Consider the following 23,344-nt stretch of genomic DNA (forward strand, 5'->3'; position numbering starts at 1 on the left):
CCAGGAAGAAACTAGGAATTTGTGGTTTAATTTTCTTCTTACTGAGAAGTATGGGAAATAACTATTTTATTAAAAAGTTGCTTTGGGAAACTGGGGGTAAAGTCTCCTTTCCAGGGTCAGCAGTCAACATTGTAGAGATAGAAGTGATCACTTTTTCCTCTCTCTATCAGTGGACAACTTTTTTATTCTGATCATAGAACTTCTCTCATATTCTTACCTCATCTTCAGCAGTTCTTGCACAACTCCTTTCCCTGCTGTCTCTCCCATGTCTGTCCAGTGTCACTGGTGTTTGTCTCTTAAAGTCACCAGCACCACTGGCTTGCCTGAACCTTAGATTCTGGTCCACTGTCTCAGGTCAGGAATGTAGATTCTGAATGCATCTGTGATCATTACTGATGCCGAAAATGAAGCAATGAATAAGGTGAAATTATTTTTTGCAGCCTGATGAGAAGCTCACTAGAGCATTCAGTGTATCAGGGGATAGACTCACATTTAAGAACAAATGGGGCCTTTGTGGAAACAAAGAACTTGACTGCATTTCCTTGACTGGGCCATTGGGAGGGTAAATCCCAAAGTGTCAATTAATGTCCTGCAAGGAGCTGTTCGTGTCAGAAACGTTTGCCAGCAATGTCATCTAAATGTTATGTCAGTTTTTCCAAGATGACAATGGATCAATGATCCAACCATCACTGAGCAAAATACTTTGAGTTATGTGCACTAGAAAGGCAATGGGTTTATTGGGTTACCGAATATTTCTTCCTAATTCCTCATTTAATAAGGGCTCCTGAGTTATTTCTTAAAAACCGGCCTTTAATATTTCAAAAGCATATATTAATATTACATATAAGTAGTGTTAAATATTATATGTAATATTATATAGTATATATATGTGTGTTTCATATATATACTATGTATATATATATATATGTTCTGACTATCCTGGTCCAGAGCTATTTTCTTCTTCATGATTTTTCTCACATTTTGCCTACTGTTCTAGGAAGCAGGAATGGTTTCCTCCATTCAATACATATTGTCAGATTCTTCTAGTCTTCTTCAAAGATCCATGCTTTCACTACTATATATGGACTTCCAACAGAATCTATACCACCAGTGTTCTATGGTCTTATCTGAAGCCCAGATAGGACCCCAGCCTAGTGCTACCTCAGATTCCCTTCAGAACATTCCTGGCACTGAGTATGGTAATGTACATACAGCCTGCTGAATGTTGATATCCATGGGAAATGTGCTACCATCTGCAAGACCCTGCAGTATATGACATCTCAAACCACACACTTGGCAATACTCTCATATTCATACTCTAGATATAGATGCTGCCCTACTGTGCATGTAATATGGCACTTCTTTTTCTCTCCACAACGTATCTTCTGGTACCACTTACCACCTGTACCTTCTTTATAGATGAATTGCATGTAATGACTTTATCTTTCATGAAATAAAACCACAGGAAATAAAATCTTCAGTGCTTGTATTTCCCTATCATCATCTCTTATACACTATACCACAAGGTAAGTAGTAAATAATAGCATCAGGTAGATTGAAAAAATAAATGCAATTATTATTACACATGCCTGTCTAGCACACAATCCTTTATTGCCAAAGAGTTCTTTTGAACAACTACTAAGTCAGTGTACCAATCCTTAAGAAATTATCTGAAAATTGAGGAGAAAGAACACATTTCATGTAATAAAATACATGTGATTCTGGTGTAGAATTTTTTAACAACCATACTGTCACCTGTAATTTTAATACTAATACACAGTCACACAATAATAACTACATGAGATAATGAGGTATTCCTTTGACTGTGGTAATAATTTTACTATGCATAATATATCAAATCATAGATATATCAAAGCATCATATTGAGCACTTTAAATACATATATAGTTTTATGTGAGTCATAGCTCATACTTCCAAAAATAAAATAAATATAAACAATTTTTGAATTAATACTAATTGACCAAAGAATTATCATGTTAAGAGTTCATTGTACTATGTGTCTGAGACAAGCAGAGCGGTCAGATAAGTTGATGTTAGACGAAATGAACCCCAAGATAAGGATTCAAATGTTTTTTCTTTCTTGAGATTGTTTCTAACTCATTTATAAGATGATTTCTTTGTTGTTTTATATGTCCCTCCCCCATGGTATAACCCCTGTTTTCACTGTATTTGATGTTGGTATAATTTGTGGAGGGGAAGAGGAAAAACAAATCGTCTAAATAGGGATACAAGTGGACCCATTGCAACAATGAGATGTACAAGACGTTATCAAAATAAGAACTTTATAACTTTGGCGGGGGGTGGGGAACAGAGGGAGCAGCGGGGGAGGGGGAAGATGGGAAGCAATGGGAAGGGGAAACAAAGGAGGAGGCAACAATGCTTGATAAAAAATGTACTCATTACTTTAACCAAGTAATTGTAACCCCTCTGTACGGTATTTTCAGAATTAAAAAAATGAAAAAAAAAGAGTTTGAACTCTTGGCTTTCTCATAGCTGGAGCTGTACCACTTGAACAATGCCTTCAGTCTGACTTTTTGCTGCTTAAAGAGATATGAAGTTTCATATTTAATTAATTTCATAATGAGATATTAATTTTCTGCCTGGGATGACTTGAAAGCTACCTTAACTTACTAGCAGTATTACCAACAAGTCAATTCATATACAAACACTTCATCTTTTTTTGATTATGCAATTGCTGCTAAAGGCATATTCTGTTCATACAAGGAAGACCTTATTCAAACAATAACTAATGCATAAAAGGGCTATGCCTTAGGGCTTGCTTAGCAATCATGACACTCTGAGTTCAAATCTAGTACCACACAAGAAACAGATTTAACAAATGAAATAAATTAAAAATATTACATGAGCAAATAGCTGGATGAACAAATCAATAATTTGAGCAGATATCTTTTTGCACTGTCAAAAGTAATGAGGTAGGGTGGGTGAGAATTTTGAAAGGGGTGATTCATCAAGACACATTGAATTCATTGTTAAATGGAAACTCCTTTGTACAACTACTTAAAGATAATCACATTTTTTAAATACAAAAATTGATGAGTTAGATCCACTAAGTTTCTAGCTTGAAAACATGTGTTTCACCTAAGAATTGTCCCATATGCCTGCACTATATATAGTAGATGGTTAATTTAGTGTGTTTATTGCTTGCTTCTATTATCTTTACCTAACTATAAGGCTTGTCCAATAAGTAAAATCTCTTTTAGCCCAAGCCTTCCCAACATCACTCAGTGTATGGCCAATTCATAATTTTTGTGTTTTCTATATCCATTCAGTCAGTCATTCAGTTTCTTTAAATAGTTATATAAAGGGGTTATCATTTAAGAAAGCCGTTTGCAAATATAATTTATCTTGATCAATGTCACACCTTTCCACATTCTCACCCATCTCTCCCCTACCCACCTCTCCCCTTATTTTTCTTAATTTTGTAGGATGTATACCCAATTATTGATTGCATTTTCACCCTCTTCTCTCTTCATTTGTTTATCCCTTTCTCCTCAACCACACTCCACCTCTTTTGAGTCCTTGCTTCCTGATATTTTATTTTGCTGAACTTTGATTTTTGCCTTTCAAAGGAATTGCATTATTTGAGATATCCCTTGAATCTACTATATTTCAGCTAACACATGTGTATACACCTTCACTTTACTGAACACATTATATAATTTTTAATTGATTTTTAGAAAGACCCAAAAGTTTGTAATACTTTCAAATATTTTTATAATTATTTTTTCTTAATGACAACATACATTAACATATATGTTAATATGTGTAAATGTACACATATATGTGTGTATATACATATATATGTGTGTGTGTGAGTATATATATAAGCTTCATTCCAAAAAATAGAAATAGGGAACTTTCTAAATAAAAATTGACAGTGATCAAAATTACAGCTAATGAGTTCATAAAAATGATACTAGCTTCCAAATTAACCAACAGAAATGGAAATTTTTGAGCTAATGTCATCTATGCTTGACAGTTGTGCACCAAAATTTCAAAGGAGAAGTCATTCTCCAAGATTCTCCAGAGAATGAGAGAATGGGCAGAAACTGGGGGAAAGCAAAGGAAAGGGTAACATTGTCCAAAAAATGTACTCATGACCTGACTTACAAAATGGTAACCCCTCTGATTATTTTTAACTGGAGGATATATGACTTGAGTTACATCTCTCACTCTCATATGGTTAGTCTCCTTACTGCCTCTCTCACATCTTTGTTTCTGAGGGTATAGATGAGAGGGTTGAGGCTAGGTGTGACAACCGTGTAAAACAGGGCAATGAACTTATTTTGATCATAAGAATTTTCTGTTGGAGGCTGGAAATATATGCACATGACTGGGATAAAAAAGAGGGACACCACCATGAGATGGGCTCCACATGTCCGAAAGACTTTGCGAAATCCAGTGGTGGATTGCATCCTCAGTACAGCCCGGGCAATGGCACCATAAGATGTCAGAATGAGGATGAGGGGTACGACAACAAAAACCGAGCTCATGACCATAAGAGTCAGCTCGTTCGCATGGGTATCGATGCATGATAATCGCAATAGTGCTGGAACTTCACAGAAGAAATTATCCACTTGGTGATGACCACACAGGGGCACAGAGAAGGTAAACAAGGAGTGCAGGGCTGACGCAGTGAAACCACTTACCCAGGAGGCCACAGCCAGCAAGTGGCAGAAGCGAGGGTGCATGATGACAGTGTAATGCAAGGGTTTGCACACAGCTGCGTAGCGGTCGTAAGACATCACCACCAGCAGCACACACTCCGTGCTGCCCAGTGCAAGGAAGAAATAGAGCTGAATCATGCATCTGGCATAGGAAATGGTCTTATCAGGGCCAGAGAGATTGAACAACAACTGGGGAATGGAGCTGGTGGTGTAGCAGAGATCCACAATGGAGAGGTTAGAAAGGAAGAAGTACATGGGAGTGTGGAGGTGGGAATCCAAGTATGCCAGGATGATGATGAACAGGTTGCCTATCAATGTTATCAAATAGAAGATCAAAATGACCACAAAAAGAACTACTTCCAAGTGAGGCCATTTAGAAAATCCCAGTAGAATAAAATAGTCTTCAGAAGTAGCATTGTTTGCAACATCGTTCATTTTTTTCCTGTTTCTGAAAAGAAAATCATATATACTTCAAAGGGTGCCCACACATGGTCAAACATTTAAAAAATAATGGAAGAAAAGGGTATGCCACTGAGCCCGGCACTGGTGGCTCACGCCTGTAATCCTAGCTAGTCTGGAGGTGAGATTTGGATTTCATGGTTTGCAGCCAGCCAAGGCAGGAAAATCCATGAGGCCCTTAACTCCAATTAACCACCAAAAAAATAAGAAGGGGAGCTGTGGCTCAAGTGGTAGAGAGCTAGCCTTGAGCAAAAATGTTCAGAGACAGTGCCTAGGACCTGAGTTTAAGCCCAAGAATAGCAAACACGTACGCACACACACACACACACACACACACACACACACACACACACCCAAAGGAGGTATGCCACTTAAAAAGATAATGCTGTGTGCCTTACATTAGTAAAATCTTTATCATTTTCTTTCCAGGTCTCATTCAGAAACATGTCTTGTAGCTACTGTAAATTCCTTAACCAGTTCTTTTCATAATCTGCAATCAACATTTAGATATTCGAACAGCAAGGTATTTCATGACTAGAAAGGACAATGTTTTATTAAAACTATTTTATAGAATTGTTAAATTTATTCTCCTTTTACACTTAGAAGTGATTTTAAATTTGCAGTGACAAAGAAAGGAGTGTCTGTAGACTTTATAATTATAGATAGATGGATAAATATAGAGATGAAAGTTTCCAATGTGAAGAAATGAAATTTGGAATTAACATTCACTGAAAAAAATGAAGAGTACTTGAATATAAGAAAAAGTAAAATATCAATTTATTCATTTTAGCATCCTCATTCCAGATAAAAATAGTATTCAAATAGAAGTATAAACAGACATGCATACACATATATATATACATACTAATTTGGTCATTTTCATGATATAAGCAATGCTAATTAATAGAGAGCAGTTAAGCCTAGAGAAACTAGTTCATCAATTTTTGCAATATTGAATATAATAATATTAATAGTTAATAAGAAAGGTATTTTTAGAGCTTGAAAAAATGTAGGGAAAGGCAAGAAAAAATGGGAGGATTTTTGGATTTTTGAAGTCCTGGCTATGATATGGACAATCAAACTGAATGTATCACTTTGCTGAGACCTGCACAACAGGACTTAAAGATAATTTCTTTTAAAAATGTATATGCCAGCCGGGCACTGGTGGTTCATGCCTGTAATCCTAGCTACTCAGGAAGCTTAAATCTGAGGATCGAGGTTCAAAGCCAGCCAGGGCAGGAAAGGCCGTATCTCTGATAAACCACTCCAGAAACCAGAAGTGGCACTGTCGCTCAAGTGGTAGAGAATTAGCCTTGAGCTGAAGAACTGAGCATGCAGGCCCAGAGTTCAAATGCCATAACCAACCAAAAAAAATATATGTCCCAGGGCAGTAACTGGACCATAAATTCTAACCATAGTTTGTACTTTATGTGTTTCAGGATTTGTTGTTTATAATGGAACTTCTAACTTAATATTTACTAATACTAAAAATAATTTAATACATGTGAACATTGTATGTAATCCTATAACAAATTCGTCTTGTCAAATTATCCTTTTGTTAAAAAATACACGAATAATTTGGCTTATTTTGTATTGTGCATTATCAATCCGTCTTAAGAAAGGTTAAACAAGTTATTTTCTTTAATACAGCAACCCGCAAGTTAAATATTCCTAGATAGCTAGGTTATGCCAATTGTGCTGTCTTCCTACCATATCCAGATTTTCTTACTGAACTCTGGAACAATATGGGAATAAAATCTCAACCGCAACACACCCACTTTCAGTCTTTTGCTGAAATACATAAAACTCAAACATTATAATTTTGACTCTAAAATGTAGGAAAGGATGCAAGGATCTGATTACAAAATGCCTGAATTCAAGTGTTGTGTGTATATTCTCAAACATAGAACCTTTTTCTCCCCTAGTATAGTTGCCTGAACTCATTATTTTAATTGAAAGAAAGGGACAGGTACAATATTTCTTCATCTCTTCTATGATTTGGGTTGTAGAATTCTTCTAGAAATAAGAAATGTTTGCACATTTTTAGCAATTTGAAAGATAGTAGCTGTCTGCTTAATTATTAAGAATATTCCATAAACTCCTCAGTACTGACCTTCTACTTTATCCAGGATTCTTGTCATTCCCTCCTGTCTATGATCTCAGAATTTGTAAAATGATGTACAAGCTCTCTGCCTGCTATGCATGCTGCAAACATCAGCCTACTTGCTTTTTTAATGCTATTTTTGGAAGCAAATGAATGTAACTATGGAGAGAAGAATATGAAAATGACTGTGACATCATTTCCACAGTTGGGGGAGCTGACATTCTCTAAAAGATGTCCAGAATGATGGGTTACCTCAAAATAGTCAGGACATCAAGTTGTCGAGGCCCCTTTTCCCAGTGCAAGTGGGCCCTTTATAGAAACACAAAGAAGAATGGAAATTTCTTCTCTTGACTGGGGCCTTTGGGAGGGTAATTCCCAAAGTTGCAATTAGCACCCTTCACAATGCTATCCTGTTTAAAATTATTTGATGTTCACAGCATTCAACTATCAGGGACTTACCTTCACTATGGATAGTCTTCCTACTAAGGGCCATGAGCTTACTGTTATCCAGCATGGGAAATGTCATTTGACGTTCTCTCCCAGTTCCCAAGCAAGTGGAAGCTCAAATTTACAAGGAAATCCTCTAGAAGGAGGAAAGTATTCGTTAAGAAATGAATTGTGAAACTAACCACATAGAATACATAAATATTACATAGATTTCTCCATCAGGAAGTTGTTCTTTGAGAGCTGGCCTATACTACTTTCCATTCCTGATTGCTCTTATATTTCATTCCAAGTTTATTCCTGCAAAGGTCTAGAAAAGAATCCAATTATCAATCAAAGCTTTCACATGTTATATTCATTGATAGTACTTTGAAGTACTACATGATGATTTTTAAAAGGATCATATTAAGCTAGGCGCCAGTGGCTCATACCTATAATCCTAGTTCATCAGAAGGCTGAGACATAAGATCAAGGCTTGAAGCCAACCAGGAAGCACAACCCAAGAGATTCTTATCTTTAACCAGCAAAATGTTGGAAGTAGAGGTGTGGCTGAAGTGTCAGTGAAAAAGGTGAGAAAGAATGTGAGGCCCTGAATTCAAGCCTCAAGCCCCAATGCCAGCCAGCACACACACACACAAATGCATATCATATGGAATGATTAAGTAACACTACTTAATGTAGACTTCATGTTATATAATACTTTTGTAGTGAGAACACTTAAAAAATCTCAATAATGCCAGGCATCAATGGCTCATGGCTACAATTCTAGCTACTCTGGAGGCTGAAATATGAGGTTCATGGTTTGAAGCTAGCCTAGGCAGGAAAGACCAAGAGGCTTGTCGCTAATAAATTACAGAAAAAGCTAGAAGCTGAGCTGTGGCTCCAAAGGTAGAGCAAAAGATGCTCAAGGACTGTGCCCAGGCCCCAAGTTCAATCCACAGGACTGGCAGAAAGAAACCTCAATAACAATTTAGAAATGTAAGTATATATAACACATATTAGTATTACTAGCTGTTGTCAATAAACTCTTGATTTTATTCCTAACTTTACTCTTTCTCTGTTCTTTTTTATTGTGCTATTCACAAGGCTTGAACTCAGGGCCAGGATGCTGTCCCTGAGCTTTTTTGCTCAAGGCTGGGCTCTACCATTTGAACCACAGCTCCACTTCTGCCATTTTGGTGGCTCATTTGAGATGAGTCTCACGTACTTTCTTGCCCAGGCTAGCTTTGAACCACAGTCCTCAGATCTCAGCCTCCTGAGTAGCTAGGATTACAGATGTGAGCCACTTGGTGCTCAGCTGATGTGACTTTTTACCATTTGACCAACATCTCACATTTTCTTTATTCCTTTGTTGATTGACACATGGGTTCCTTGCATATGTAGACTACTTGGATAATGCTTCAATGAAGTACAGACATCTGATATCTGTAGTGAATTCTTATATTTTATTTTACTTTGGTATGTATTTTCAATTTAAATTGGACTTCCTTCTACTTTAAGCATGCTCCATAGTGTGTGGTTGTTGCCATCTTCCCAGCCTCCACAAGGGTGTCAGTCTCTATGTCTGCCTTATACAACTGCCTCCTACAGAACACTTCTCTGAGAAAACTAGACTCTCCTTTGATCACCCCCGCCCCTCCCCCACTCCCCTGCTACACTATCATGGATGGAATTAAAGGATCACTGCAGCATGCATCACTCCTCAGTTTTAATACAGCTGATAAATTCTTATGGATTTCTCTAAATTGCCTTGTGCAATTGCAGATAGTTTAAGTACTTAGCATTGTTATAGAATGTGTGATTGTTTAGTAACATGGCTGGTGTTTTACATACCATTTTTGTGGTATATAGAACTGAACTTGATCATATGTGTTATTCCTTTTGTAACTTTATATAAAAGTATCTGAAAACCTTTGAAGAAAATTTAAACATTAAGAATACAGTTATGTCATTAATTGAAGTGTGCTGCTTTTTTATAAAGTCTTTATACACTTTATCCTTTTATTACTTAAGATGGTAAAAAGACTTCCTTTTAAACTTATATTAGCATGTGTTGGTTGTACAAAGAGGATTTGCTGTGATATTCTCTGTTCCCTCTATCATGCTCTCTCCCTACTTCTTAAAATAATTTCATCAGTTTCCATTTTTCTATTTGTACACATGTTTATGAGGGACATTGACAAAATTAACCCTCCCTTACTCTCTCCTTTAGTCTTCTCCCTCTAGCTGGTACCGACTCACATTTATTTTTGTGTGTATCTGTACCAAGGTTAGAACCCAAAGCCTCATGCTCTTCTTCAGCTTTCTTGCTCATGCTGAGGCTCTGCTACTTTGAGCCATACCTTCAGTCCATCATTTGGCTGGCTACTTGGAGAGGGAGTCTTGCAGACTTTTCAGCCCAGGTTAGCTGTGAACAATCTTCTAGGTATCAGCCTCCTGAGTAGCTAGAATTTCATATATGAGCCACAGCATCCCACTCTTCTCATTGTTTCAAGGACTAGATTCAAGGTAATGAAGTAAGCTAAAAATGCACAGTACATTCTCATGAATGTTGACGTGAATCTAGTCAGAAAGTAATTATACTTTATATAAAATATTTAATTATTTTTGTTCTTCTATATATAGATAGATACAGCATTTTGAGACCACATACTATCTTATGTCTTAAACTTGACTACTTGACTAGATCTACTAGTCAGCTTACAGGAACTCAATGTATTTTAAAGGCTTATAATTTTAGTGTAGTGGCCTGAGTATTTACATTTATTTAGGAGAGTTAAAAAGAATGATTAGACAAAGGGTGAACCAGTGCAACTGTGATACCCACTAGACACTATTTTGGAAATGAGCTTTACAACTCGGGGAGGAGGGGAGTCGAGGGGGGGGAGTGAGGGGGGGGAAATGAGGGAGGGAGGTAACACTGAAAAGAAATGTATTCGCTACCTTACTGTAATCTCTCTGTACATCACCTTTACAATAAAAAATGTGTGATTATATTGGAAGAAAGTGGTATAATTTGCCCCCTAAATGCAGAAGTGACAATCCCAAGAGGAGAAAAAATAATTTATATACACAAAAATACCAATTAAATATATAAAGTTAAATGTTCTAAATGTCCATAATTACTGTATTTTTGTTGTACATAGATTACTGAGGTTAATAAATGTTTTAGTATATCTCCCATTACTAATTACCAAGAGTAAGAATACACTTCTAAAATGTAAAAGTAATTGAAGAGGGGCCCTAGACAACACATATTACAATGAGAGAACTTATATTATCTCTATAGAACACTTTTATGGGCAGATGAATTCTTTCAGAAGGCAATTTCTAAAAGAGATAAGGACACTGACAACAACCTATATCATAGTAAACATTTTTGTAAGTCATTTCTAGGTTGTTTTGACTAAGCAAGCAAATAATTTTCCTACTAACAATATCCTACTAACCTTTTCAGGAATTATTATCATTAGTAAATAATGGAGCCTCTTAGAAAAAAGTATCTGAACATATAAAATATCGAATATAATGCAAAAGTCATATTTCCCATAAAAATTATAATGTCGCGGTAAATTAAAGTCAACAGGATAATCTTTGAAATTCTACTACATCATCACAATCTTTCTACACTTCTCAAAATTTACATAAAATCTTTGAGTCTATGGATCTAAGCCCAAAGTATTACATAGATAATACTGGTTATCAACCTGTTGAAACTGGAATGTTCACAGAAGGGAATTTTTATGCATGAGTCAGGAACAAATAAGTATACATTGTCACTATTTTAAAACTCTTAATCGACCCTCTCCCACTTCCCTATAATATGCTAAAGAACTACTACATGTAATCAATAAAGACACTTTAGGTGGGGGAGGGAAGAGATAGTGGGACAACAACAAGGGAAGGGGTAACAATGACCTACAAGTAATGTGCTCATTGCCTTACTCATGTAACTGAAACCCCTCTGTACAGCATCTTACAATAATTAAAATTAAAAATAAAATAGACACTTTACACAAGTGATATCAACTTTCATTGAAAGAGCTGTAAATTGAAATCATGTGGTACTTATGACAATTACTGTCTCAGGGGCTACGGTCACCCAAGCCAAACGCGTTACTGTTTAGATAACAAGACAGAGATTTGGCAAATGAAATAAAAACTATTTAATATAAAATCCAAATTTAGATGGACCCATTCATTCAGTTCTATGTTTCTGATGTCCAAGCATTGGGTTTAATATACAAAGCTTAAGAGCTAAGACAGTTTCTTTGGGGCTTTAGAATAAATTAAATGGATTTACTTTATGTTTACATTCTCTGTATCATAAAGCAGATAAAATATTATTAATGACTTACTTTCCCAGACCCATGTGGTCAACTTGAAGCATAAAGATAATGTTGCTTATATGCACAAAATGTTTTAAGTTAAGAACTATTGAAAGTGGCTCTGTGGTTCAAGTGGCAGAGCGCTTTCCTTGAGCTGGAGCTCAGGGATAGCACCCAGGCCCAGAATTCAAGCCCAAGACTACCCCAAAAAAAAGGAAGAAAGAAAGAAAAAGAAATAAGAACTATCATGTTAATTCATCTTTATGATCTAAGTATTAAAGATTAGAAAACATGGTTCATTCTTTTATTTATTCAAATGCATGACATCACTTCAAAGTTTTCTTCAGCTTTTCAGAGTCCTGGTGAATCCTCATCAGCTTCTTCAGTGCGTCTTTCATGTCCTTATTCCTCAAAGTATAGATGAGGGGGTTGAGACTTGGTGTGATAATGGTGTAAAAGAGGGTGAGGAACTTGCCCTGGTCCTTGGAGGCACTGTTACCTGGTTGCAGGTACAGGTAGATAATAGCTCCATAAAATATGGACACCACCGTGAGATGAGATCCACAGGTGTTCACTGCTTTGCGCCGTCCTGCCTTTGACTTCATTCTCAGCACAGCTTTGGCAATGTAGCCATAGGATATAAGGATAAGGATGAGGGGGGTGAGGACAATGATAATGCCCAAGGCAAAAACAGACATTTCCACCATGGTGGTGTCTACACATGCTATCTTCACCATGGCTGGCAACTCACACAGGAAATGATCCAGAATGTTGTTTCTACATCTAGGCAAATTCACAGTGAGACTGCATAATACTACGGAATTGGCCAAACTAATACTCCATACCATGATAATCATCTTGAGACATAGTTGTGGATTCATGATTACAAAATAATGCAAGGGCTTACAAATGGCTGTAAAACGATCATAGGACATGACAGCCAGAAGAAGACACTCAATGGAGCCAAACCACATATAAACATAGAGCTGGATGATACAGCCCACATAGCTGATTGTCTTCTCAGGGCCCCACAGGTTAACCAGCATCTGAGGGACGATACTGGTTGTGAAACATAAGTCTAGGAAAGATAAATTCCTGAGGAAAAAATACATTGGTGTGTGGAGATGAGAATCCAGGAGAGAGGCCAGAATGATAGCTGTGTTCCCCACCAATGTAATAAAGTAGAAGATGGCGACGACTCCTGACAGGATCATCTCCAGTTTGGGATGGTCAGAGAAGCCAAGCAGAATAAACCCATGTAAATAAGTATAATTGTACAGTTCCATGATTCTCCAGAGCCTAAGTCCTAAAGTGTAAAGAAAGGGAAGAGTTGGGGTTGGAAGAGAAGGAAAAGAAAGAAAGGAAAGAGAACGAAAGGAGATTGGTAAGAATAGAAGAAGAAAGACAAAGAAAAGATGCAAGAATAATAAATGAGAAGGAACAGAGGGAAAGAAAGAAGGATGAAGAGAGGAACGGATTGAAGGAGGGAGGGAAGAAGAGAAGCAGTGAATGATGAGCAGAAATATTTTGTCTACCTGAACTATAATTGCATGGGGAATATAACTGAAGAAAGAGAGATAATTTATGTTTAAATTGATATAAATTATAGAGGAAATAGAAGTATTTGTCAAATAATTTATTTGGTGATAGATTTAATATAAATTTTATGTTAATATGTATATTTGTTTATATTATAAATATAATTAATAAAATTTGGTATAAATATAATAAAACAGAATCTACTTTTCTTCATTCTATTTATAACATCTAAAGAACTTTAAGTCAAATTATAAATATGCAGTACATATCAAACTTGTAAAGTTTATCTTAAACTCAATCTGAATTTCCTCACATATAAATTTGAAAGGCTAAAATTAACCTGGTTCCAAATTGAAATGACTCTAATCTTTCTTATAAAGATAATTAGCTCCATATAATAAAGATTTTTTCATATGTTTAGTGCTTTCAACTATAAAATATTTAAATATTAGTATTTAAATAAAATGTTTTTAATAGTTCACTTATAGAATATTTAATATTTAAAATATTAACCAAATGATTAATATCAAAATAAAGACTGGTTTTCTTTTCCACATATTAGCAATTAGCACTCTAAAAATCCCTGCTTTCTGTCAGAGATCTGACATTCACCCTGAACCCTTTATTTCTCTCATCTTCAATACCTTTCTTGTCATTAAAACTGGCAAATTCACATGCAAAAATGTATCAGTTGTGATTGCATTAAAAATGTCTATTATGGTGCTGGGAAGGTGGCTCAGTGGTAGAGCACTTGCCTTGCATGCCTGAGGCCCTGGGTTCAATTCCTCAGCACCACATAAGCAAAAAAAGAAAAAAGCCGGAAGTGGCACTGTGGCTCAAGTGGTAGAGCGCTAGCCTAGAGCTGAAGAGCTGAGGGACAGCGCCCAGACCCAGAGTTCAGGCCCCATGACCTGACCCCCCAAAAAAAATGTCTGTTACTATTATTCTCATTCAAACCAATAAGCTTCTGGAAATTATTACCATTCCATGGATCTAATATTATGCCTTAAAATTATTACAAGATTCTCTGAAATCAGGTCTTTGTAGGCTTAACACATCAACTGCCTTCCAATTTATTTAACAAATATTCCTTCTTTGTTTTTGTTTTTGTTTTTGTTTTTTGCCAAACCTGGGGCCTGGGTGCTATCCCTCAGCTTTTGCGCTCAAGGCTAGTGCCACTTGAGACATAGTTCAACTTCCAGCTTTTTGTGATAAATTGGAGATAAGTGTCTCACAGATTTTCCTTCCTAGGCTGGCTTTGAACCACAATTCTGAGTAGTGAGGATTACAGGCATGAACCACCAGCACCTGGCCAAATATTCTATTTTTTAAGGAAGGTTTAGATTAGCTTCCTTTGAGCTCATTCTTATGACCCATTTTCTTTTATCCTTCTTTCAGCTTTTCAACATGACAATGTCCATTCCAGTCTAACACCCATGAAATTCTTGCTCTTATGGATATTTTCTACTTATGCTTGGACCACTCCTTGCTTAAATAGGGATTCCTGGAACTCTTAATCTCCTTTTTGTCTGATATATTGTATTCTGTAGACAATCTTGTACAGAACTCCTACAGTTTACCAACAGAAGGTCATATTGAACTTATATGTATCTTATGTCTGTTCTTTAGCAGTATATATATATATATAATATATATATATGAACATAGCATGATGTTCTTGTTTTGCTCATGTATGAAAATGGTGAAAATAAAAACACCTAGAGTTGGAAATATACATCAAATAATAAATGCAAGATGTGTAGAACATATTATACCTCAGTATTCTTTCCTTATCTGAATTATAATGAGATTATAATCATGAACCATATTGATAAATGTTTAACACTATTTCTTTCACACTAGTTTAAAATATGTAAGAAAACAGAAAATCTACTTTTTGCATTCTATTTATGACACCTAAAGAACTATTCTTTAATGAAATTATAAATACATAATATATTTTAATAACTGAACATTTAAGCTACACTATGAATAGTGATGAAAATCACTGAGAGTATAAAATTAGCTTTTTAATATTAAAAATGGGTGGTATTTTGTAAAAATAACTAGTAGAAGGAGATGAATGAATGGGCCAGAAAGATTGTGATTTATACAGATGGTAACAGCAATATTTACTCAGTTTGGTTAAGAAATAAATAACTCCTGAAAGGATTAACAAGCAGATGTATTCAATGGTGGTTCACAGGTACAGTCCCTGTACATATACATTTGTATCTCAGGACCGCCAAAATTTTAATAATTAAACAGATGATCAACAACTAATCACGGAATGCAAAATGGTAACTTCTTACCACCTAAGGAAAAATAACATCTAGATAAGTTTCATTCTGTAGTATATAGAGCACCTGTTTTGTACAAGGATCGATCCTATGCTAAGTGTTCTTATCAAAAGACCAAAAAGGAATGGGAGACCGGGAAGTTTTGGAGGTGATTAATAGCCTATGGCATAAATAGTAGTGATAATTTCACAAGTATTTATTTGCAAATTCACTGAGTCACACACAACAAATATATACAGCTTTCTGTATGTTGATAATACCTCAATATGTTTCACAAAAACTAAGAAAATATTTCATTGAGAAATAAAAGGACACCTCTCTTCCTGTATGTGGATTAAGTGCAGAATTGTACTATCATGTCATCTGAATTATATATCTTGATATTATGAATAAATTTCTTTAAATTGCAAACATGTCTCAGAATATATTGGTTGCATAGCTGTTGTGCGTGATTCACTGGAAGATTTTTCTTAGAATTAGCTATTTAAAAATTATCATTGAATCTGAGTTCTGAAACAGACCAACTTAGGTACTAAAATATGTTGCAAGCTGCCATGAACCAGTACTGTACACATCATATTGTACTGCATAAATTAATTTAATTTTATAGGTCACTTAAAAATAATGAAATTTGAACAATCTAAAAGAACTTTATAATGTCTGAGCAGAAAGAAAAATATTTACTTTAATAAAAATGTTAATATATGCAATTGAACTTAACTTCTCAATAAGACAAGACTATTTAAAAATTATTATGTAAATCAAAAGAAACAGTCTTTTAAAACTGAAATCAACCTCACACTATTAAGTTCTTAATAGTTCTCATTATCATTCTATCTCCCAAAGATTAATTTTTAAAATAATTAATTAATTAATTAATTAAAATTAATTAATTTTAAAAATTCTTCTGTCAAAAACTGAAATAATCTTCAAATAATTTTCAGATATATTATAAAATTTAGAAGTGGACCGAGTCCTTCCAAGTGTCATAATCTTCAAGCCTAAACTACTTGCATTCTTCATTTTCAAGCTAAGATACATTTCTGCTGGGTTATTAAAACTGCCAGGAATTACAAATCCAGAAATAGTTCCATATCCTTTTCTTTTTAAAGACAATACATTTACTATTTCTCCCCTGGTCTGTATAAAATGTAGAAATCTACAGTACGTATTCATTCTTAGATTTGAAAGAAAATCAGGAGAATCAGTCCACACAGTTTTAAATTCTTTTCTTTTACTTCCCACATTTTTTTTTACCAACCCAAGCTCACTATTTTCCAAGAGAAATTAATGATCAACTTTACCGTAATTCAGAGAGAGTTCCTTTCAGGTCACATTTTTTAACCACTGTAGAGTCTAGAGTGTGGAAATATTTCTGATTAAGCATCTGCTCTCCAGTCTTGTAGCTCTCTTGTTTTCCTGAATTGCTATGGAAAAAGAAGTTTAAGAGGTCTTGTATAGTATGGTAACTATAATTAATGATGGCAGGTTATAGTCTCTAAAAATGTAGAGAACAAGTGGTTGTTAAGTATTCTTATCACAGAAATAATAACCATGTGAGATAATGCAGTTGTTACATAGCTAGTTAACATTCATATCTATATATGCATAGATATATATATTTATCCAAAACTTCATACAATATATGACAAATCAAAAATCAAAGGCTTGGCATTAAAATTCTATGTAACCTAAAATAAAATAAAATAAATACAACATTAGCTATCAGCATAAAAGTCTGAGGGAAAAAATCTCTTGGACAGGGAAATAAAAAATATATTTTAAGACATTTTTCTCCAGGTAGTAAATATGTACAAATATTGTTTCTTAAATAAAGTACATTTCCAACATTAGAATGTTAGCATGCTAGTCTAAATATGATAATCTTATTTTTAAACACCCAGATTGATTGGAAATGAAAATTTTCTATAGGCAATTATCATTTAAATAAGTTACCTCTATTAGTTACCTCTGATAATCAAGTTCAAAACAGTTGTCTTGGAAAGAGATGTCGTACTTAAAAGTCCTAGACCATAAGTTTGTGATCTTAATGTTTATATTCCTATTCAGTTGTCATGGTGACCAAGAGGTATGATTCAAATACTTCTGTGCCTATGACCATTTTTTTTTTTTTTGTCTCAGAGGTCACTATTTAAGTACCAGATCCTGGAGTAAGTACATACTCTGAAAACTTTTATGAATTGGTTGATGATATGTTATAATAGCTCATTGAATTAAAATTCCAAAACATTTTATTAATTTTTGAATTTTAAATAATGCAAATATTATTTATAATAAATAAACACATAACTAAAAACTGGCTGCCATATGCAAATACATAAAAGCAGACAACTTTACATCATGCTGATTTATAAAACAGATTTAGCTGTTTCCTTCAATATGACAGTAATTAACATCACCCACAGTTTACATATAGTATGAAAGATGGTTAGATTATGGAACCAGAATATCTAGGCTAGTATCTTGATGGTTCTAGTAAGCAACTTGGGAAATTCATTCTGTCTTTCAACACCTTAGATTTTTTTTTATCTAGAGTCAAAGTGTAATAAATAAAGATTTAGCCTATAGTTATTTTAGAGGATTTTTTTTTGTTTTTGAAGATTCTTTAATTATGAGTTAAGTTGGACTAGAGTTTGGTTCTATGTAAATGTATAACTTATTGAGCCTAGCTACAGCTAATTAACTTATGAGTTCTTGGGTTTGGGTTTGATTAAAAAAATAAAAATATACTTATTCATTTTAAAATATACTTATTAAAATAGCTTAAGGTTTATGGAGAGAGAAGTTCATGAAATTAATAATACATGGTGAAAATTCTGCACATGCATACATAAACATGTACAAAGACAGAGCTAAAATTTATATTTGCATTGACCATGAATACCTTATGGTTAAAGATACTGGTATTTCATTTAAGCTCAGCTTATAAACATGTACAAAGACAGAGCTAAAATTTATATTTGCATTGACCATGAATGCCTTATGGTTAAAGATACTGGTATTTCATTTAAGCTCAGCTTATAATTCAGTTGACTGTGTTAAGGGCCTAATGGCCATGATGTATATCATACATCCTCTTATCTGGAAAAATGCCAAACGTGTCACACCACAGCTACATGTGGTTATAGGCTGCGTACACACCATTCCATTGACATTTCTTATAGATGAAACTGAGTGGAGATGTCAGGTGATGTGACTCTGGGGGGGGACCCAGACACCAGTTACAGTTAATTTCACATTAGAAATTCCCATACTAGCTGTGGTGGCTCACGCCTGTATTCCTAGCTACTCAGGAGGATGAGATCTGAAGATCATGATTCCAAACCCCCCCTCCCCTACGACAGGAAAGTCTGTGAGACATCTCCAATAAACCACCAGAATGCCGGAAGTGGAGCTGTGGCTCAAAAGGGAGAGCCTCGCCTTGAGCTGAAGCACTCAGGGACAGCGCCCAGGCCCACAGTTCAAGCCCCATGGTTTCCCTTATTTGCAATAGCTAGTGTATGGCTGAGACAAGCAGAAACGGTCAGATACGTTGATGTTAGGCGAAATAAACCCCGAGATAAGGACTCTCTTGCTATTGTTTCTAACATATTTATAAGATGATGTCTTTGTTGCTTTGTATGTCCCTCCCCCATGGTATAACCCCTGCTTTCACTGTATTTGATGTTGGTATAATGTGTGGTGGGGAAGGGAAAAAAACAAATCGTTTAAATAGGGATACAGATAGACCCATTGCAACAATGAGATGTACAAAACTAACGTCGAAAAACGTACTTTGCAACTTTGGCGCGGGGGTGGGGGGTGGAAAATGGGAAGGGATGGGAAGGGGAAGCAAAGGAGGAGGCAACAATGCTTGATAAGAAATGTACTCATTACCTTGCTCATGTAATTGTAACCCCACTGCACGGTATTTTCACACACACACACACACACACACACACACACACACAAAATCCCACATAGTTCTGGAGAGAGTAAAAAGGCTTACAACTCATATAAGTTGCTGGTTTTTCATAGCGTGGTTGGTGGTAATATGCATGGTGGTAGTGATACGAATGTCAATGAGAAATTATTGAAATGAATGTGCCATGTGTGATTAGTGATCTTTTGTAAAATAATGGACTTAATATGTTGAACAATAGGTACATCATTATTTTGCTCCTATACAAATACCATGTAATTCATTATGTAATATGAATAATGTGATACATATCACTACAAAGAATAAATACTTTGTTTGATTAACCATGTTTATTATATAATTAAAATGTATGTTTATTATCATGAATGAGCATTAATCACAATGTATGTGGTGTCGCTGAATTTAATCTGCTAGTTATGCTAACATAGTACATGAGGTTCTTTTATGTAGGAAATGAATGGCATAAATGAAAGTTCCATTCAGTTGGGTACAGATGGCAGAGAAAATGATTTTTTTCTTGATTGCTCTGGGGAGAAATATTCTCCATTTTGTTATACAAGACTAGTACTGTATAATATACTATAGAGACTCCTCATTTAACAGTTATTTTCAATTAAGCTGGTAAATGATATTAATAGAAAGATAAATAAGGATAGGATAATATTGTCTAATAATGATGAAGCATACCTCTCCTGGCTGACCTCCAAACCGTGTGATGTCACAAAGTCAACTATTAGGATTCAGAATGAGCTTTGGTAAAGGTGTTGGAATATTAGATTTTATGGCTCTGACAATTCAAGTGTTGGAACAATTGCTGAAATTAAGATTGAGAAAATTAAGAAAATGACATCTAATGTCTTAGGGTAAGTTGTAAAAATGTATAGGAAGTTAGTATTTATTGCTGACACCATGAGTTTTAGTACCTTAGAGTTTTCACTGGCATGTAATTGTATTGGTCTCTTAAAATTCCAGGGCAAATGTGTTATATCTTAATAATTTTTTAAAGAATAGTATTTTTAATTGACTCTATATTTACACTCAGTTGGATATTTACCTTTTTTATATTTATTCTTTGTTGAGTTGCATATTTGAATGGAGACATAGCTATAATTTACTTGGAAGAACTAATAAGAAAAATAAAATGAATTAATTGTTATAGGTTAGCTATTTTTTTGCATGGGGCTTGAACTTAGCCCTAAGTGCTATCACTTGAGGTCTTTCACTCAAAGCTATCACCCTACCATTTTGAGCCACAGTACCACTTCTGGTTTTCCGGTGGTTATTTAGAGATGTCTCATGGACTTTCCTGCTGGGGCTGGCTCAGATCTTAGCCTCCTGAGTAGCTAGGATTACAGGCATGAACCATGAGTGCCCGGACTAATTTTGAACACTGTACACAAAGAGAGAGATAGATAGGAGCATAAATTAAAGATAAACTAATTTATATTAAATTAAAATCAATTATTTTCCTAAGATATTAACAACTTTAGTTGAAAGGCCATTTTATTTATGACAATTTAATATACACTGAACAACATAGAAAAATATTTTTAACCTTTGAAAACCTCAAAATGAGGCAGGAAACACAAATATTTTAACAAAAATAATAAATCTGTAAATAATTTCTATAAATATTTCATCTTTCCATAGTACACACAAAAAATTATATCTATATGGAAGAACAATGTTTCTAACAATATAAGACAACGTATAAGAAAGTGGCCCCATAAGATGATAATGAAGCTTCATGATTCCTGAAGTCCTGTGACACTGTAGCTGTTAAAGTGTCATGGTGTGGTATAGTATTTGCATGCTGCTCTAAGCAAACCTGTGGTACTGTCAGTTGAATGGAAGCCTGGCACATAAAATTATGGGCAGCACATATGTTTCATAATGATAATAAATGATTATGGTACTTATTTATGTATTTACCCTACTGTACTTTGTATTATTATTTTGAGATGTTCTCCTTGTTTTAAGTTTTACTGTAAAAAATAAAAGTATGCCATGTTCCATTGATTGCAATCAATCTTACACTTGCTGACTGTCCTGTGTCATTCTGTTATTTTCTCTGTGCGTTGATTTAAGTTCTTGCTGTGGTATTTATTCAAGGTCGAAGGAAAAACAGGCTGCACTACGAAAGCTCTGTGTGTGGGTACCAAAGGATCAAAATGTATGTATGGAGACACGATAATGTTGGCCCAATAAGAAAATTAATGATAATTTCTTAGATATTAGCCACCTTGTTAAATGATACACAACTGTACACAGAATATACAGTAATGAGACTATTTTTAAATTAAGAAGTCACTATTTCATAAGTATATATTGTTTCAGCTGACTTCTGAAAGAGTACAACTAAGTTGGAAGCAATGTGATTGGTTGGTTATTAAGGCTAAGATTAGATCATGAAAGATCTTTGGCTCTTCGATGAGTATTTCAAATCAGTACTACTTCACAATATTTAAGATTTGTGGGCATACAGAATAGTTTTAAATAGCATTTGCCAAGTATTTGCCACAAGTTATGTAATAGAGAAAGGAGACACTAAAATGGAATCAAATGCAGTTTGGAAGGAGGAATGTGCAGAAATGGGCATAGGAGAATCTGAGCTGTCCTTTAAGGCTCAATATCAGACTTGGTACTTTCACATGGGAAGACCAACATTAAAATGGCCTATCAGATTTGCTCCATATTGGGAAGGCATAGCTTGCATCTATAACCTTCTTTTGCGAGTCACTGATTATTTGACATGCATTGGTGAGGTGGAGCTGATGCAGATTCTAAAGGAGTGATTATTGAAAGCCAGCTACGAATGGTGCTCCCAGCAACTGGGCACAAGCTCTTCCTGAATGGGGCCGCCCTAAGCTGTGCACCTCCATGTCCACCTCACCTAATTGGCTGCTCAAATGTGAGACTCTCTACAAAACTCCACTTGCTTTTTTAAAAATAAAGTATGCTATTGGGAGAGAAATATTTATCTCAACTTTTTTTGTTGTTGGTCATGGAGCTTGAACTCAGGGCCTGGGCCCTGTCCCAGAGCTCCTTTGCTCAAGGCTACTGCTCTACCACTTTCAGCCACAGCACAACTTCCAGTTTTTGAGTGGTTAATTGGAGGTAAAAGTCTCATGGGGACTTTACTGCCTAGCCTGGCTTCAAGCTACGACCTTAAGATCTCAGCCTTCTGGGTAGCTAGGATTAGAGGTGTGAACCACTAGGCGCCTGGCTATTTATCTCAACTTTTAAACAAGCAGCCAAATAAATGTAGCTATTTTAGTAACAGATTATCATATATTCTCTGTGTTGTCTTTCTGAAAGCATTCTTTAGAGCCTATTTTATTAGCCTCATTGTCTTTTCTTTTTTTTGGGGGGGGGTCCGGTCATGGGGCCTGAACTCTGGGCCTGGGTGCTGTCCCTCAGCTATTCAGCTCAAGGCTAGAGCTCTACCACTTGAGCCACAGCGCCACTTCCGGCTTTTTTCTTTTTGCTTATGTGGTGCTGAGGAATCGAACCCAGGG

General features: G+C 35.3%; 2 protein-coding genes across 2 annotated transcripts; both read right to left on the reverse strand.

The window, feature by feature from the left end:
* Positions 1-4,217: 4,217 nt before the first annotated feature.
* Positions 4,218-5,144, reverse strand: LOC105996905 (olfactory receptor 2J3-like). Its single transcript, XM_013031146.1, has one exon. The coding sequence runs from the start codon at positions 5,142-5,144 to the stop codon at positions 4,218-4,220; it is 927 nt and encodes a 308-aa protein (XP_012886600.1).
* Positions 5,145-12,370: 7,226 nt separating this feature from the next.
* On the reverse strand, positions 12,371-13,330 carry LOC105996906 (olfactory receptor 2W1-like). The gene has a single exon (XM_013031147.1). The coding sequence runs from the start codon at positions 13,328-13,330 to the stop codon at positions 12,371-12,373; it is 960 nt and encodes a 319-aa protein (XP_012886601.1).
* Between the last annotated feature and the right edge of the window lie 10,014 nt (positions 13,331-23,344).

Source organism: Dipodomys ordii, unplaced genomic scaffold (genome assembly GCF_000151885.1).
Source record: "Dipodomys ordii isolate 6190 unplaced genomic scaffold, Dord_2.0 Scaffold138, whole genome shotgun sequence".
NCBI lineage: Eukaryota > Metazoa > Chordata > Mammalia > Rodentia > Heteromyidae > Dipodomys > Dipodomys ordii.

Bases quoted from the DNA above. Each gene is read 5' to 3' on its own strand.
- LOC105996905 (XM_013031146.1), bottom strand. From the start codon at position 5,144: ATGAACGATGTTGCAAACAATGCTACTTCTGAAGACTATTTTATTCTA.
- LOC105996906 (XM_013031147.1), bottom strand. From the start codon at position 13,330: ATGGAACTGTACAATTATACTTATTTACATGGGTTTATTCTGCTTGGC.